This window comes from Ailuropoda melanoleuca, chromosome 8 (genome assembly GCF_002007445.2).
Source record: "Ailuropoda melanoleuca isolate Jingjing chromosome 8, ASM200744v2, whole genome shotgun sequence".
Classification (NCBI taxonomy): domain Eukaryota; kingdom Metazoa; phylum Chordata; class Mammalia; order Carnivora; family Ursidae; genus Ailuropoda; species Ailuropoda melanoleuca.
In genome coordinates, this window is record NC_048225.1 from 93,691,251 (window position 1) to 93,710,239 (window position 18,989).

Below are 18,989 nucleotides of genomic sequence, written 5' to 3' on the forward strand. Positions count from 1 at the left end.
TGATCTCTCATACTCTCATTCTAAAAATCTCTCATGGTTCCTTACAGCCTCAGAATAAAGTCCAGACCCAGGGATCTCATGTCAGCATGTACTTCCAGCTGCAGAGTGCATTGCCCCTTCATGCTGCTGTCTGATGCCCAACCATACTGACAGTTCCAGAACATTCCATGTACCTACTTCCATGTATGGCGTCTGGCTTGGAGCATTCCTCACCCTACTTCACCTCCTCCCACAGATCCCAACCCAGCCATCAAAACCCCTACTTAGAGTCTACTTCCCACCAAAGCCGCCCCCAGTCTACTCCCAGCTAGAATCTCTCTCTTCTCTAGTTTGTCTTCCCACGATATTTTGTTTGGTCCTTTAGAGGAGGTACAGCTCATGGTTTCCTATATGTTGGGCACATATCTAATGTTTCCTGTGGATTTGGGGTCCTTATTCATGTTTATTCCTTGCATTCCTTCGTGCAGTGCCTGGCACATAGTAGATGATAATTTAAGCTACTAGAATCACAACTCAGTTGCCACTCACCTGCCTTTGCACTTCAAGTCCAGAAGTGGGGATTCCAGCCCCATGTTCTCAGCTAGCCTATCTTTCTCCTCTCTTTCCAGTAGGCACCCTCAAGCCAGGGTCCTGCCCCAGGGGCCCACACCCTCCACGCCAGGGTGACAGGCTATCCCAATTTACTGGAGACCGTCCTGGTTTCAGCATCTAATGCTCTATATCCTGAGAAACTCATCAGTCCTGGGCAAACTGCTTACCCTGCTCTGCACTTGGCTTCTCCTGGCTCTTGATGAAAATTCTATGAATTGAATCGTATGTCTGGCTCCACCTTTCTCTGGTCATTTGTCCTGCAACCGCCTAACTACTTTCCTTACCTGCTTCTGGGTGTCTGGCCCTGGCCGGGCACAGCCCTCCCGAGGCTTCCCCCAAAGACAGTCTCATAAGTGTGACTTCTGTACTTTCCACCAGCTCATGGGCATCCTGGTCTGGTCTCCTTCTCCACACCAGCCCCAATCCTAACTTGATCCATGTAGCTGACCCTCCCAGGTAACCTATCCCTCCACCCTCGTCCTCCTAATTCCCTGGCTTTATCACATCAAAGAGGGCCTGGGAGGATGGGATCCCAGACCAAACCCTCCCTGCTGTAGAGCCACAACTCAAAGACACCTCCTCCCTGAAGCCCTCCCCAGGAAACTTTTCCCCACCAGCTCATCACCACTCCATCCTTCTTCCTCTGGGGACTCCTAAGTGACTACATGGGTCATGACCTCTTGGGGGAAGTACCTGGTATCCTGGACTAGTTGTTGGGACCCAAGTTTCACCCCAAGTTTGCTGTAAGGTCAAGTTCTTAACTTCAGTTTCATTAATTGTAAAATGAGAAAGTTAGGTGAACCCTAGTATTTTTACCAGCCTTACCAAACTTGGATTCCAAGGGTATCTGCCCCACGGTGCACTCTGGAGAGCCTTGGATACAAACGTCTTAAGCAAGACAGCCATGGAAAGAGGCCTCTGGAATCTCATCTCCTGTTGGTGCATTCCCTTCACCAGGCCGTGCTTGACTTGTAATTCCCATGTTTATCCTTTCATTCCCCAGGGTAATCCCATCCTGGCCCAGCTGTGACTAGGACACGAAAGCCATCACCTACAGCTTAAGAGATCTTAAAGTACAATTAGACGACTGATTCCTTTGCCATGACTTGGCTTACAGAACTCAAGATTTGTGAGGAGAGGTTCAATTCCTGAGCCTTGTCCCAGGCTCAGTTTCTGGCAGACCCAGAGTCATGCCTGATCTGTCCCCTCTGTGCCCAGGATGAACTGTCGGGATCCACATGTTGCTGCCCTTGGATGTTTTCGGGGGAACTAAGTCTATTGAAGAAACAGACTGGGGGGGCCTTCCGCTTCGAACTCTCTAATGCGTGCACATCCTTGTGTGTGTGCATGTGCTTCTAACCTCCACACCCCACTTTCCTTTAGACGTGGCATTTTCACGTATTTTATCTCATCTGATCCTGGCAATAACTTCGTGAGGAACGTGAGGGTCAGAGAAGTGAAATGTAGGGTATGCAGGAAAACTAGAACGTAAACTCCTATTGTCCAGCTCCACATTCCACGTCCTTTCCACTAGCCCACTCGCCTGTGTGCACCTGCGGTGAGCTGATGAACAGCTTTGGGTCTCCCCAGACAGGGGCCCTGAGAACATTCCACTGACAGAGGCAGGCAGCCAAGGGAGCTATCTCGTTGTCCCTGGGTTAAGTTCTGTAGACTAGTGTCTCTTAATCTTCAGTGTGCACACAAATCATCTTCAATCTTGTTAAAATGCAGAATGTAGGTCAGGAGCTCTGGAGAGGAGTCAAAATTGAGCATTTCTAACAAGCCCCAGGGTGACGCTGGTGTTGCTGGCTAACGGCGTTTTGAGGCGCGTGCTTGAGTGCAGGGCTGTCAACGGCTCTGGGTGACACAGGCTGACAGGGACAGGGAATCTCTATCTCTCCAGGCGTGTCCCCAGGAATCCACTGCTCTTCCCCAGTGACAGAGGCCCAAGAATGCTGATCACGGGGTAAGAGAACCTAAACACCCGCCCTCCCCCATCCACATAGAGTCTGTTGGTATTCAGGAGCAGGGCGCGTGGGTTCCTGTGTCTTATACGCAAAGCACCACCCTGGGACCTGGCCTGCGCTCCCCTGCAGCTGTGGCCACTGGGCAGAGGAGTATCAGCTCTGTCCCAGAGCAGAGCCAAGCGTGTTGTTGCATGACCCCTGCCTTACACTGTGTTACACCAGATGGATGGGATTTCATGCCTGGTCACCATCGGTTCTCAGCTGGCATCTAAAGTCTAGAAAAGGCCTTTTCAGCTACTTTCAGGGGAAAAGGGACATCTGGAAATATACTTTTAGATATATCAAATATCAGAATTTCCAGGTTGAAAAAATGGAGCCAAATATTCGAATCCTGGCTGCCCTAGAAAATCAAGTCAATGCAATGCGCCCATGAAGCATTTCCTCACACAGAGACCTTCCCGGACCCTCGTGCTCCCAGTCCAAGTTTGTTCTCCCATCTGTTTTTACTCACAGCACCCTTTCCCCCTTCATAACACTTAAACCATTGATCATTTAAAATATAAAGTCTTTGATATTTGCTTCTCAGAGTAGTTTGTCCCCTACTGTCTCCCTAGTAATTAATGCTACCTCTATCTTTGAGAGTGGGTCCCCTGCTCTTTACCTCTCAGGCACTAGGCAGTGGTTCTCAAGGTGTGGTCCTTGGTTAGAATGGCAAATTTTTATCCCCACTCTCGCCCTATTGACTTAGAATCTCTAGAGCTAGACCCAGAATCCTGTACTTTGTCAAGCCCTGCCGGTCATCCTAATGCCCCCTAAATTTTGAGACCCGTTGCATCAGGGTTTGGGACAAGTGCCACAGTGTGGCACAGGTGCAGCCTTACACAGGCTGGCGGTCAGGAAGAGAAGAGGGCCATGGGTTCCTTGGAGCTTCTCATCATCTCACAGAGGTGCTGGGGCCCATTCTGGGTCTACATTCGAGGAGAGGGACCCTCTCCCGTTGCCCATCTTCCCATCTCCCCCTTAATAGTGTAAGTGAGAGAGCAAGCTGGTAGTGAAGGGCCACAGAAAGGACTTGGCACAGGCACACTGGGTCTGGGGAGCTGGCTGTCTTCGAACGTAGCTGCCTGAACCCAGGGAGCCCTGGGCCCCGGAGAAGCTGGAGACCCCATCACCCCAACAGAGTGGAAACCTTGGCCCCTGGGAAATGGAGTTAGGATGTAATCCTTCCCACGGGGAGAAGGGAAAGCTCCCAGTCCCAGCTAGCTCACTGCCTAGACAACGCAGAGTGAGATCCCAGGGTCACTGTGGGACAGCTCTGCTTACAACCCTGGCACTTAGTAGGCTCTCAATATTTTGGGGGTGAATGAGTAGCGTTACTTCCAACTCTGAAGCTAGTCCTGCTTTTCTAAGGTTTGGGTTGGTCACTATTAGACTGGTGGCTTCTGAAATACTTGAACAGGAATGATCTCTCTTGAGGGCAGGCCAGAGGCTGCATTAGCCCCAGTTTTGTCCCCATACCAAAACGCCAACCCGTGTAAGGCTGCTTGTGTTGGACTTCCAGATTCCTCCCTCCCGTGCAGGCAGCCTGGCTTTCTGAGAACCCTTCAGGGCTCCTTATCTCCACTATGCAGTTGTAACCAGCACCCCTAGGCTGCCGGGCTGGCTCAGGCCAGTGGGGAGACCCAGTCTGTCTGACCCAGGGCCACCCAGGGAGAGGCAATGACTGGGAGTGTTCCTTTCTGCCTGAATGGAGGAGCCCTCACTAAAGATCTGGCCCCAAACATTCCCTGGGCATGCTGGCCCTCCTGGGAAAGCTGATCTTGCCTTGCTCCTGCCATCCACCCAAGAGCCTCTCTCCAGGGCCCTCTGATTGGCTTTCATTGTTCAATTAGCAATCTCTGAACAACTCAGGGAAAGCAATTACACAGCGCCTTCCTGGCACCCACGGGAAATGACGGAGGCTTTCTTGTCGCACAGACCCCCAACCCCAGGCTCTCCTTTCTTTCTTCTGCTCTCCATGCCTTTGCTTTGGCTTAGAAGCTCACATTTCTCCCCCATCTTTTGCAAAGTAGTCTCTCTATCACATGTATCATTTACAAACGGTCCCCTTCCTTGACTCATAATTTCTTCTCAGTGCCTTAATCTCTGTCCTCTTTTTAAATTTCCTCCCTGCTGCCTAGGACTACATTTTCTGGACTGGTAAATAATGACACTGACAATGCTTTGAAGTTGTTTTGTAGTATTTTCCACCCCTGAAAACACAGACACACAGACACACACACATCCACACCGTGAACTGAGACGACTCCACCTGTTTTCATCATTTGAATCTCACAGGTACATAATTCTTCCACTCACTCTGCATTAGGCTCTCCCAGCTGATTAAACCTGCTCTCAGGTTTCTAGACAACTTCTCCATGAGCCCTCCTCTGGAGCTGAGAGCTGGGAGGGTGGGGACATTGGGGACATACTCAGGGCCCTGACCCACAATGCTCTCACTCAAACCCAGCCCTGTCCCACAAGCCCACCTCCAGCCCATAGGAAATCGAAGGCTCTGGAATTCTCAAACCAAGGGTCTCACTCACTCCCCATCTGCTATGCCCCAGCACGGTTCCCCTGGAGACCTAGAGAGAAAAGCCGTGGGCAGTAGTTCATCAAGACTTCTGGTCTAATGAAGGGAATTCTTTTTATGACAATGCTCTTTGGCCAATGGTCACCTTGAGCCAATGGTCCCCTTTTGCTAAGAGTGACTCCAGCCAAATTCTCAGAAATAGAATAATTCCTTCTGACTTTGATGTGACTAGATTTGATCCATTGTCATTTTCTTCATTGTTTTTGTTGTTGTTGTTTTCTTGGCCTCTCTCTGACCTCACATGGTGCTTTTGAGAAGGCCTCCATTGGTACAGTGCCTCCCCTCCTGCCCTTGGCTCCAGCAGGTGACTGCCTCACTCAGCCCTGCCTGGCGGCTCACCCAGTTGTCTCCCTTCCAGAAGACAGGGGGGCACTATCTCTAATCAATTTACTTCAGGCAAATTAAGCAGGATCTTGCCTGCCAGGAATCCTGTCCACTCCTTTTAATCTCGCTGTGTTCTTCGGCCCACCCCCAGAACGTTTCCTTCTATGTAGCTCTTCCAAATATTCCCAGACTGGTGTCCAGTTAGTTAATGCAGGCTGTCCCTGCAGGGATGTCCTTGCAGGTTGGCGGGCTGTTGACTCTTTCCGAGTGCTACCTAAGGCTGGCCCTGGGCACAGAGAACATTGGCCATCTTTGCACTTTGGAATGCACAGTCTGTGTAGGGTTGTCTGTGAGTGTTTTCTATTCACCACCCGTGCCTCCATCCTCCTGATGCCTGCTTGCTTGCAGCCGGGCTTGGGTAGAACCATTGCTCGGGTGCGGCTTGGTGTCAAGATCCCGGGGCTGGGAGCCCCAGGAAGGAAGATGCCTTTACTTCTTCATTTCTGCCTGGTCTCTCTTTTACAGCTCTAGTGTTCCCAACATCCTTATGCCTTCCTCTTTTGCCTCTCCCTCCTGTACAAGCAGAAGGACCAAGGAACAAGACTGCCAAGGAAGAATCAAGTTGGCCTGGATCCTCCTGCACTCTTCTTGCCTTGGGATTCTCCTGCACCGTGTATACGGAGCATGTCCTATTTACTAGCACGTTTCAGTCTAGTAAATATGAATTCATTCATCCCATCGGTGGTAAACTCTATGGAAGCCAGAAGGAAGAGGAAATTTGGTGATATTCTATTATTTTTTTTAATGTCTTCATTATCATGATCAGGTCATGTCATGATTTAGAAAGCCCTCACGGTCACACTCAGCACCACATGCCCCAGCCATTTGAAGGATCCCAGGGACCAGTTTACCAAAGCCTGCAATGGGCCAATTTAAATGAGCATGTGTCCCTTCAAGCAAAAGTTATCTGTCTTTTTAGAGACAATTGTATGTGAGAGGTAAGCAGGCATCTTGGTCACCCTGACGGGCAATGACTGAAGGGATTGCCTTCAATTTTGGTTTTGGACCGAGCTCACCCTTCCTGTGTCTGAGCCTGAGTGTGCTGAGTGTTTTTTGGTTCTCACTAGCTCGATTTTCGTTCTTTAGAATGCTCTTTAATAAAGAAAAATATTTTTCATCATAAAATTTAATCAGAAACTTTGTCTCAAAGTGGGGAGGAAGGGAAAATTAGGTACCAACCCTAAGGAGAGGACTGTGTCCTATCCACCCAATTAAACCCCAACAGGTAAATAACACAGAGTAAGGGAAATGAGGCAGTGGCAGTGTGTAAGTAAAATTCTGAAACCTTTCCAGAAGAGAACAGCTTCTGCCAGAGTGTAGGACTGAGGATCTAGAATAAAAGAAGGGAAAATACACCCGGGAACAATGGAATTGGGTAAGCAGAGGAGGAAGAGCAGCAGGCGATGTGAGAAGCCTCCTAGCATGGCTAACGTGTCACCAGTTCTAAATATAGTCACCATTCTTTAGAAGGTAAAAGTTCATTTTTTAAAAAGATAGGAGGGAATGAAAAGAGCTTTATCAGAAGTTTATTTGCAATTCTATTTGAAGAATATATTTGAATATAATTAGAAGAAGACAGGATGGGGCATTCTTTTTCAGAGATGGTATTTCCTGGTGTGGTGGGGAACGCTGAATGTATTGACGGAAACAAGTGGGTCAGACTTTATTGTCTTGTTCATCTTTATCTATCCATGCCCTCCTGCCTTGTGCTCCCTTCTCTCTATCACATCAAGTCCCTCCCTTCCTTCCCATCCCTGGGTAGGTCTCAATTTTTCCAGGAAGCTTTACTATCTTTACTTAGTTCTTCCTCCCACAGTCCCATATTTACACTAGGGAGCCGCTGCAGATTTTTTTGTTTGTTGTTTTATGTTCTTGTGTTTGCTTTTCCTCCTGGTATCCTGGGATGATCTTTAGGACAGAGACTAAGATGGGACAGCTGGGCTTTTCCACCTGCAGAGTGTAGGACCTGGTGTCCCGGAGCTGGGCTCAGTGTGCCCTCAGAGGTCCTTCCTCCTCCTGCTTACAGGGGGGACACGCTGTCCAGGGTGCTGATCGACTGTCTGTCAGGCAGTTAAGGGGACTTCTAAACTTCCAGATACCTTGGACTGAAAACTCATTTTGGCTAAAGCCCTGTGGCCAATGTCCAAACAATACTACAAACATTTTTCAGTTAGAGTTGAGATAGGGTGCCAGTGGCAGTCATGCCAGGTGGTTAAGAGGCTTTTCTCCACATTTCTTTCTCTCTTATCCCTGCTTGGTCTCCTTTCAGTGAAAACAAGCCTGGTGATGTCAGAGAAATGGGGTAGTACCAGCTCCCCAGACAGATCTTATGGTGGGTTTGGTCTGCCAGGTTGGCATAATCTGTGAGGATTTTCTGTGGCCATCCATGGCCTTTCAGAGGCAAGAAAGCAAACCATGCTGCCTAGTGGAGGCCTCTTGCTGTTGCTTGGGGGGTGGGGGGTTGCTGTCTTATTTTGGTGACTATGATTTGGGATGAAGGGTTCAGTCCTAGACACTGTGTAGGAAGATGACTGACCCTACTGTTCTAGCCCATTCTGTTCTGCCAGGACAGAAAATGACCATTTTTGAGCACACAATTGGCCAATCACTCTGAATTCTGTGTTCTTTCTTTGGCAATCAAGCTCTAAATTCTGGACTCTTTTCTCACAATTTCCCACTTCAAGCTCTTGGGCTTCCATTTTCTTTTCAGTAAAATGAGAAATTAACCCACATTTTGGAGGTGTAAAGAGTATGGTAGGAGAGTGGAATCTTAGAGTGAGAGGAGTACTTAGTAGCAAGACAACTAGACTAGACTGGCTAGTCCTCTCACACAGCATGTAACACTGTGGCTGAGGGGCTGGGGAACCAAGAACAAGAGAGTATAGGAATTGGGAAAGGAGATGATCTATCAGTTACAGTTACTGTTTCAGGCAACAGAAAGTTATACTGGCTAATTTGAGAAAAAGAGAGAGTTTATTGGAAAGAGGTAGAATAGTTCACAGGTCTCGCTGAAGAACCAGGCTAAGAAAAACTAAGATCCAGGACAGGACAGACTGCAGACAAGACTGTAAGGGCATCACTGCTGGATGGATTCATTCCATCTGATTTTTCCCTCTTCCCATCCCTCAGGGTTCACAGACCCAGGAGAGAAAGTCCAATTGTCCTAGCTTGGATCAAATGCCCAGCGTTAGCTAGATTTCCTCATAGTTATAAAACATGTGAGTGTCTCTGATGTGTGAAGCTGTGTTGTATATCAAGGATGTATCAGTGAGCAAAGTTACTGCCTTGACGTAGAGTCAGAGGAGCCTTCACAGATGAGAAAACATTTGATCAAAGACTTAGAGTGTGTGAGGGAACAGGCTATGTGGGTATCTGGGCAAGAGGGTCCACACAGAGGAAACAGCATGTGCAAAGGCCTTGAGGTGTATAAAAGAAAGCAAAGAGGCCAATATGGTTGGGAGGGAATGAGTGAAGGCAAAGTGTCAGGAGAAGATACCAGAGAGGTGGAGGTAGGGAACTCACCTTGTAGGACAGTATGTGGACGTTGACTCCTACTCCAAGGCAGGGGAACCACTGGAGGATTTTGAACAGGAAAATGATGTGCTCTGACTTCGATTTTGAAAGACCGATCTGGTAGCTGGATTGAGAACAGAGTAGAGTGCAGCAAGGGTGTTAGCAGGGTAGGATCAGTTAGGAAAACACTGTAATAATCTAGATAAGGAATAATGGTGACAGACAGTAGCAGTGGAGGCGTGGGTGAGAGCGATTGGATGCCATAACAGAGGTTCCTGTGGGAGTATGAGAGAGTGGAGGACGATTGCAAGGCCTTTGGCCTGACTGACCAGAAGGATGGAGTTGTTACTAAGTTGACGAAGGTTTTCAGAGGATCCAGTGTGGGGCATGTGTCTGAGTAGGGACGGGGGGAGTCAGGAATTTAGACTCAGATTCTGGGCTATATAAATTTGGGAGCCATTAGTATATATTTATATATATATAATATATATATAATATATATATATATAAATTAAAGCCACAAGACTGGCTGAGATGACCTGAAGAGTAAGTTCTGTTAAAAAAGAGAAGAGGCCATAGGTGTGAACCCTGGGTACAGGAGCATAAATGTTAATTGGCCTAATCATATTAATTGAATGAAGGACTAAGGTCTGTAATTCCAAATGCCAGTAGGTAGGATAGCAGACAAGCAGATAGTCTTCTGCTCCTGAAGAGAAAAGCAAAAACAGACACCTAGCCTATATAAGCCCACCTTCTCGTTATGTACCAGATGACTTCTTTTCTTCATTCTCTTCCCTTTGGTCGTCTTTCTGCATTGCTGCTCTCTCTGTGCCCGAACTCCTTAGCTTTCCTTCCACTTCTACCAACATCTTGAGAGCAGATGCTTGTTGCTATGGCCTGTGGCTGCCCAGTGACTACCGTTCCTCTCTACCCACTTCCCACCGGAAAGTCTGGTGGAAACCCAGGTGTCAGGGCATGAAGAGCCTGGAAATAAAAGATCTGATCACCACTTAGCTTTGGCCAGTCTTTGGTCCTGTACCAGAAAGCAGCTAGAGCCTCCTTTGGGAAGAGCTGAATCGTGTCATTCAGCATAAATGGTGATATTTGTTGAGGGAGGAGTGGAGGAGAGTGTTGAAGGCTCTTCTGTGAGCAAGCAGTCCAGGCACCCACCTCATAATCATACTTGCAGTCCACCATGCTGTGCCAAAAAGCCATGGAGGAGACATGAGTCCTTTGAAGTTTACAGCCTCGTGATGTGGGAGGTAGTCACACCTGCCTGAGAAGCCACCCTTGCCCCCTCCAGCCCCTCCTGCCTCCTCCTTTACTCAGCCCCCTGCAACCTATGAATTGAGGTGCCTGAGACTATTTGGGACCCATCTTGTGTGCCTTTCAAGAACCCGTATGTCTTCTTTTTCAGGGTTAGTTTTTTTTTTTTTTCCTGTCTTTACTATTAATCTGGGAAATTCCAAGGACAGGGACTATATGGAACTTCTTCATCTTAGTCACGGACAATCTCACAGTTGCTCCCTTTCCCCAGGAGAATTTCATTTTTAAAAATCTAAGGTTAGAAAAAATAGATAAAATAATGCAAAAAACAATATGTTAAAAATGCGGCCTACAGAAAACAAAGTGGATAAGAGAATGAAAATGACTATAATGAAAACATACAAAGTTCTGAACAAAACACTCATGCAAGGGTAAAGAAAACTGAAGTGGCAGGAAATAACTAGAGTGCTCTGTGTGTGTGTGGTCAGGGTACAGTATCCTGGACCTGTGTGCTCAGCCGGTAGGGAAAGGATGGTATAGTTTGACTCATAGGCAAGTAAAAACTCTGTTCCCATCATGGTCAATATCTAGAAACCTTTTTGGCGGCCCTCTTGTCTTGCAGCACTGGGTTGAGGACCGACCAGCAGACGTTTGTAGATGGGATCCCTGCCCTCTGGAGGATGACAGTCCATTTTCACAGGCTCTAGCACTAAACAAGTGTATTGTTCATCTTCCTTAATCCCCATAGCCCCCTCCCAGCATTATGAACCCCTCCAATATGCCCACATACACACAGTCATTCACCACACATTTGTTGACTGTCCAATGTGTGGATGAGACATACAGAAATGAAGTCTCACTCCCCAAGGACCTGTACTTCTGACAGATGAAATGGACAAACGACCAGTGATGGAGATAGTGCGTGATGAGTGCTGCCTCCGGGGTGCACACGAGGTCTAAAAAGTCTCACAGATGAGGTGCTGCCCCCTTCTGGGTCCCATCAGGTGAGGGGGAGTTCACTGATGGAATGGGACGCTGTGTGGCAGGCATTCCAGGTAGTGGTCAGCACACACAACAGTCCCAAGCTGTGGAAGAGTATGGGGACTCTAGATCATTCCAGACTGAATGACGGAATCTGAGCCATGAGTGACTGGAAGGAAGAAGAGAAAATGAGGCTAAAGAGTCAGGCAGTGGCCAATTGGAAAGGGCCTTGTAGCCTTCAGGAGCCTCCAGAAGGCTGTGAGCAGGGGAAGGATATGGTCATTATTTTAACTAAATAGGAGGAAGAGGAGGAGAAATATTAATATTAATAGTGACATTTCTTGAGTGCCTGGCATGGAGCATTTCACATGTATTATTCCCTTTAATCCTTCAGACAATCTTGTGGGGTAGGTCCCATTCAGGCTTTAAATGGGCACCCTCTCTGGTTCCTAAGAAGCCCCATGAGCAGGTTGCCCATCACAGATTCAGGGCCCACGGGTCTCACTGTCCTCCTGAGACCACAGGGCTTGGCATCTGCTCACACATGGTTCAGGTGGCAGGAGAAAAGGCTGAGCCACCTGGGGAGGTCCTTGCCTTTGATCTAAAAGCTGCTTCCTGGAACATCCATTGTACCCAGAAATTTAGGGGGGGGGGATAATGTAGAAATAAAAGCAGATGTTTTGTATAATAGAATGCAAACTCTAACTGTAAGATAAATGTAGGACTTAAAGAAAAAAATGTTGCATTTTTGTTGGACCTTGAGCTGGGCTTCTATTTTCCCTCTTGCTCCATGCCCCTTCTGGAACATTTTGGTGGGAAGGCTTAAGAAGCAGAGTAAACTAGTGCTCTGACCCCCCAAAGAAGAAACAGCTTCTTAGTGAGGTCTCTACGGTAGGGGTGGGCGTGGGGGGCGCTGCCTGAGAGTAGTTAGGACTGGCTGATGACTGTCAAAAATAATGACAGACACGTAAATTTGGAGTTTGTTTGAAGTCTGATTCCTTTGCACAAGATCTCAGAACCTTGCCTAGTAGCACCATGGACAGAGCCATCTGAGCTGGGACTGATTTATCTACTCTAGGGAGCTGAGTGTGACTTCTGAAATGTGAGAAATGGAGAGATGAGTTGAAGATGCTCCAGGCATTAACTTGTTGGAGATAAAAGGTAAAAGAGTGCTTATGACTAGACCTTGCACAGGGCAGAATAATGCAGCCTCTAAGACTTGTCCTCCTATCCCTGCTCCCACGATCTCCCCCTCTTTGTTGTATACTGCAAATGAAACATCTCCTCCATCCTGGCCCCTCCCTTCACATCCCTGCCCAAATCTGCTCTCTTCAGAACAATCTGTGTCTCTTCTCTGACTTTCAGTCATATAAGGTCTTCCTCTTAGCCAACGAAGTTTAAAATTTCAGGAGTGCCCTGGTACATGCCGACAGCTGGTATGACTCACCCCTCTCAAAGGGCAATGAAATTTTAATAATTATAATGATGTCTCGAATTTGCTCAAAGGAAAACCTAAATGTTAAACCAGAACCTTATCAATCAATTGTTAATGGTATGATTTTAAGCTGTGGGAGAGGCTGGTATGGAAAGTAATTGAGGGGAGAGGGGCTTCCTGGGGGTTCTCCTAATTCATCTGTGCCTAAACAGAGAAGCACTGTGCTGCTCCGTGGTCACCCATCATAGTCTAGATTGATCCTCAGGTGAACGCCAACCCTTAGTCAAATTCCCATGAGCTTTGCCTCCTCTTTCTCAAGTCAGAACATTTTCCAAACTTAAGCTCATTTGACTTGAGCTCCACTTAGAAAGTGTTTGTTCAGTTTGCACAGCTTTCTAAGAAGGGAAAGAATGTCATTCCACGAACCTGAGGCAAGAAAGAAAAAAAAAATTAGGCTCTGCCAGAATACTTTGTTTTCCATTTAGCTTCCTTCATTCAACTGATACTTTAATCCCCTCATTCTTCTGTCACCAAAAACAAGGAGAAAGGAGCTTATCTTTTCAGCTGACAGACTGAGGGGCCCAGGGCCTCTGAAGGCTTCACCTCAGAGAGCTGTTGCACCCTGGGCTCTGAATGACCTGGAACCTCATCCAGAAAGGGTTGGGGCCTCCTGTGTGCTGAAGACTGAGTGAGGTTCTGTCCTAAAAGGACATAGGGAAGAACCTCGAGCCATAAACACACAATAGATGAGTTGGCTGGCCTCGTGGCAGAGCACAGAACAAGGCTGCTCTGCGGTAGGGTTTCTGCAAGGACCGAGGTCAGCATAGACTCCAGTCTTCGGGAAGAGTTTTGAGCCTTGTGCCCAAATTATGCCCTTTTGTGTCTGACCCACTGTCCCCAGGCACCTCTCCTGGCCTATCAGGTTCTCTCTGTGGGCCACTCGGTTACTGAATATGAGGCTGCCGTGTGGATACCTGGGCTGGCAAGGCATCCTGGAGGAGCCCACACAGCGTTACCTGGTTCTGCCTGGCAGGGGTGGGGATTCGGAGGCCTTTCCTACAAGAGGAATCCATCCTCGGTCAGCTAACCGCTCTCAGGGCTGTGGCCTGATGGTGGGGGCTGCAGCCACCACTATATGGGATGTCCTCATGGTCCCAGCCGGCCTGAGTTCCGCTGATCTGGCCAATGCCTGATGACCTCGGAGGTGCTCAAGGGCCTGTATGCCTCCACCGCACAACAGGCCTCAGGCTGCAGGGGAGTGCTTCTTTGTTTATTTGCTCCAATCTGACACCAGTCCACTCTGCACAGAAAATCAGAAGTGTTTGAGATAAAAGACATGATCTCTCCTTCTCAGCGTGGGTGGTGCAGTATCCTGCTGAACCGGGAAGAGGAATCTGGCCGAGCGCACTTTTCATATATTGATCCTCACGCTTGCTCAGTGTTTGCTCAAGTAATGATTTGTGAGCTTAATAAATGTACCTAGAGCCCCGTTACTTTACCTGAGAACTCCATCAGAGCCTCCCTAAGACAGCTCTGTATTTGAATAGCAACACGTGTGTTCTTAAAGAGGTCTTTTCTTCAGAATTTATACTCTGCGCTATTTTTTAAAGGACTTGCGGCATTTCTAGAAATCCCAAGCCTTTCATAAAATTTCCCCAGTAACTGGAAACAAGACCTTGAGTTCCTCCCCTTCCTGTAACATGCCTATTTCCGCTTTATTAAATTCACTTAAGCCTCCGTAAATAAATTGTCTGTGAAGAGAGAGGGTGTTGTGCTAGAGTAAAAAGAAAGGTGGGCCCGCCATGGTAAGGGACTGTTGTGGTGGTGGGGAAGGGTGCAGGCTCTGAGGCCACACTGCCCAGATCCAGGTCCCGGCCCCGCCTCTCCCAGCTGCGAATGTGGGCAAGTGTCTTAAGGTCTCTGGGGTAAGGGGCTGAAAGGATTTTTACTCCAAGAGTAAGAGCATTTTATAAAACGTCAAGAGCTATGTCTACATTATTACTGTAACTATAAATAACATTTCATAGGAAGTTAGGGAAGGTGATGGGAGAGCCAGAAATATTTCAGAATCATTTCTGCTCTTAAAAAGCTTGCAACCCAGCTGGGAAAATAAAACACAAGAAAATAACAGGGTGGAGACAATGCTCAAATCTCTTCTCCTTATTTAATTAGTTGGCTTCTTCTGTGTCATCGATTCAGCTGCCTTGTAAACAATAGAGTCCTCATCTTTAATAAGGAAGAGGAGAGTTTAAAAGACAGGACAAGTCAGATGAATGCCCAGGTGCCTGCCTGGATGCCGTCCACAGGAGAGGGTTATAATGGCCATCAAGTATATTGCAGATCACCGTTGAAAACACAAGAGCCACTTGGTTTGATTACGATTGAACTTGAGTAGGCAATAAGAGTATTCCAAGTTGTTTTAAGTGTTGTTTGAAAGGACAAAGCTGAAGACCAGGGTTTGCTGGGCTCTGGACTGGGTAAGGGGCTTGCTGTGGGGCAAGGAAGCCCATGAGGCCAGGTCAGACATCTAGACTGAGTTCACTCTGCTTACTCCCTCATCTGACCTCCTACCCTCCCAGAAAGTTGTCCCATCCCCAACCACCCCTGACTCTCCCCCAGAGTAACAAGGGACCAGAAGAACTGTGCTGGGATGGAAAGCATGGGAAAATGGTGAGTTTCCTCCTTGCTTACCAGATACACTCGCAGTTGGAGGGGTTCAGGGGTAAAAATGAGACTGGGTTATCACTCATGCTTCTCAGCTCAAAGCCATTTGCTGCCCTTAAAAAAGGTGAGTCCTGAAGAAGCCACAGCGGTACCCGAGGTCACCTGGCAAGTGGCACGGGCCATTCCACTCCTTTTTTCCCACATCCCTGTCAAGAGCTCTTTCTGACTTAGATGTGCCATGCTTTGTCACCCAGGGGTTTAGCCCTGAACTTGTCCCTTTGGAAACTGATATCAGCTGCCTTTTAGAAAGAAGAAAATTTGGACACCGAGTCTAATTTTCCTGCCTAGCCTCAGGCAGTGATAGTTCTCAGCTGCAACGTTGAGAGGCCATCATTCTCGTCATAGCAAACACATACAGCATTTACTATGGGCCAGGTTCTGTCCCTAGCACGTTGTAGATGTAACTATTTTAATCTCACCCCTGAGTCACAATTGCTCTAGAAAACAAGACCAGTGACCCTCATGTCAGAGTAAGCCTTTGGTCTTTACTGACAGCGTCCTGCTGGAATGAATAGAGAGGGCCCCTTCTCTCCAGTCTCTCTTCCTTCACTGACCTTACCAGGCCTGGGTGGTTTATATCCGTGAAGGAGGGTGGGGCAAGCAAAAAACACAATGGATATTCTTTAGATATAGTAAGTCTCCTCAAAGCAAGGCGATTTGGTGAAGCCACAGCATGACTGGCCCTGGTGTTGACTTAGCTCTGCATTTGCACGCTCTGAGAGCTATTTGTGGGGTACTGATAGCATGCTTTTGAAAGGAGTCGCCATCTTCGTCCAGGGGGAAGGGTCTTATCAGTGTGCGAGGGCTTTCCTTGTTTTTCTGACAGCCCGAAGAACAAGTACTCTGTTGTTGAGTAAGATAGAGGGACTTCTTTTTCACAATTATTTGTGAGGTATTTTGCAAGTAATTTGTTACTAACTACAGTAGACTACAATGTTTTCAGATGATTTACTTTAAAAAATGATGACATTCAAAGTTATACCTCCAATAATGCCATTCTCATTTATGGCGTTTCAGTATGCTTTGAGAGGAGAAAAATGTGGTTACAGCTTGTCAGCTGGGGGGGCCATGATCAATGCACAGTGTGTATGAACACCCCTGCCATGTGTCAGGGGGATGCTTTTGCCCTAAGTATTTAATAACAGACCTACAGTATTTCCACCAGAATCCTCTGCTTGATTTTGAAGTATGCCGGAAGGATAGCTGAGTTTTTTTTCTTTTTTTTTTTTTTTAAAGATTTTATTTCTTTATTAGAGAGAGAGTCTGAGCAAGAGAGCACAAGCAGGGGGAGTAGCAGAGGGAGAAGGAGAAGAAGGCTCCCCACTGAGCAGGGAGCCCAGTGTGGAGCTCAATCCTAGGACTCTGGGATCATGACCTGAGCCAAAGGCAGATGCCTAACCGACTGAGCCACCCAGGCACCTCGAGGACAGCTGAATTTTTTCTTGATGTTAACAAGTAAAGTTAAGTTCAGACCAGCAGTGGGAGGAATAAGGAAATAGAAAATGAAAGAAAACCTAAAGAAGAACCAACTTATTATCATTGACTTGGTCCCTTCAATTATAAATGTACCCCATGCTCTAAATTCTCTTCCCCTCTCCACCTACATGCAGGGGAATTTAAAAATACGGAATATATTGAAGAGGAATGGTTACTTCTAATCCTTTTCTCCGTCTCCTCTATAATCCAACTCAGCCATATTATAGTCCACTTTGAGCTTTCTTTTTAAATTCAGTAGACTTTGTGTTCCTACCTGCCAGTATTCACTTTGGCTCTTGAGTTTCCAGGGGTTAGGGACTATATCTGATTTGCTCTGGGCAATTTACAAGAAAGTGCCCAACGAAGGCCCTTTGGCAGTTTGGGATGCAGATGACTAGGGATCAGAGAAGAGCCGCAGCCAGCCCAGCCAATTGCCAGTAAGACATTTGCTGGCTCTGTTTATGCCTTTATGTTAAGTGGCAACACCATCAAAATGTAGACCTGTACTTTCTACTGAAGGGGCTATTCAAGGCTGAGCTTTTTCTTGGTGAACACATTTGAAGCTGGCTCCTCCTGCTGAGCTGATCAGTACTGAGTGTGGCAGCCAGATCCCTGGTGACTGTGTGTGTACATGCATGTGATAAATTCCTGCACACATACCTAGAACCAGTGGTCTCCACTATTTCTTTTCCTATTTCAAATGCATGATATGGAATGACCAGAGAGAAATTTATCTAGAGTTTTCATGTCATCAAGGCAAAAAATTCACTCCAAGTTCATGTGTTGTAATTGTTATATTGAAATTTTTGTTCCTCCATTAGCCTTCATTATTCCCTCCAACCAGTCACCTGTCCTTCTACTGGATCTCTCCACATAGTCTACTCCCCCATTCCACCATCCACCATTCATTAAGCATTCATTGTGTGCCAGGCATTGGAAAGGAGAGATACTCACATCCTCTTTCAGATGGACTTGGGCTCTGAGGTTATCACTAAAGAAGGCACAAGACAGTCTAGAAATACAGAATTCCTCAGAACTAGGGCAATGGGGCCAAGAGTCTTCAGGCTTCTAGGCATCAGTTCATTATGGCTTAGAGCAATTGTCTGCCAACTCTAGTTCCCAAAGAGCTTAATTAAAAATTTAGGCTCTGGTGCCAACACCCTGAGATTAAGAGTCAGTAGATACTGGGTCTTCCTTAAGAGTGTGCATTTTAATAGGTACCAGGTGATTTTGCTGCAGGTGCTCTGCTGACCACAGAGAACACAGATTTAGAACACCAAGTCTCATCATCCCGATTTAGCATTCCATCCACAGCTGCTTCACTTTGCTTTGTGGTTCAGATCAATTTCTTGTTTGGAAGATTGTCGAGGTCCTTGTGGAATTAGTTGTGTAAACCCCTAGAGACAGGAGACAGGCTTCAGAGGGATTTTGTTTTTAATTTTCCTTGCTGCTTTCTATCCCATGATGGTCTTTTGGACTATTTTGAATATTGAAGAGAGGCTGTAAATGCACTTGGCTTCTGCATGTTAGCAGTAGCTGGACTCCAGAGAAGGTTTGCCAAGTCATTTCCAAAGAATCAGACTGTCTCATGCCTTGATTAAAGGGAATTTATTTTGTTTGAGGATATAATTCCTTGTGTATCTAATGGTAAAACACCTAGACACATGTTTTTGAGATTATCTATATCCCACCTTGCCTCTTTGTCTAGAGTTGTATACATCCTTTGCCCCATTTCCTCCTGGACAATGGCAAGTTAACCCAAGGCCTTGCTTCTGTGTCCCGTGGACCTCTTGAATAGTGGAAGCTTCTATATGCACATTGGAACTGTCACATATTTAGCATGAAGGAGACCCTGTTGGGATCTGCCTTGGTCTTGCTGATCAAAGATAGGACTTCAGTATTGAAGCACTACTTCCCCCCACAACACACTTCAAAATATACATCTCTCTCTCCCTCCCTCCTTCTCTCTCTCTCTGTCCTGGTGGGCAGAATAGTTTCTTCTGAAGTATAAAGACTTGCA

At 47.0% G+C, this 18,989-nt stretch overlaps 1 protein-coding gene across 5 annotated transcripts in view; it reads left to right on the plus strand.

Moving 5' to 3' along the window:
- Nucleotides 1-18,989, plus strand: part of KCNH1 (potassium voltage-gated channel subfamily H member 1) — a 353,228-nt gene that overhangs the window by 285,288 nt on the left and 48,951 nt on the right. Inside the window, exon 11 of one of the 5 annotated variants that reach the window (XM_034666903.1) lies at nt 6,100-6,613. The exons of the other annotated variants lie outside the window; for them this stretch is intronic. Coding sequence (XP_034522794.1) covers nt 6,100-6,336 — 237 coding nt within the window. The 3' untranslated portion in view covers nt 6,337-6,613. Of the gene's footprint in view, nt 1-6,099; nt 6,614-18,989 lie in introns of those variants that run through there. 5 annotated transcript variants of the gene reach the window in all.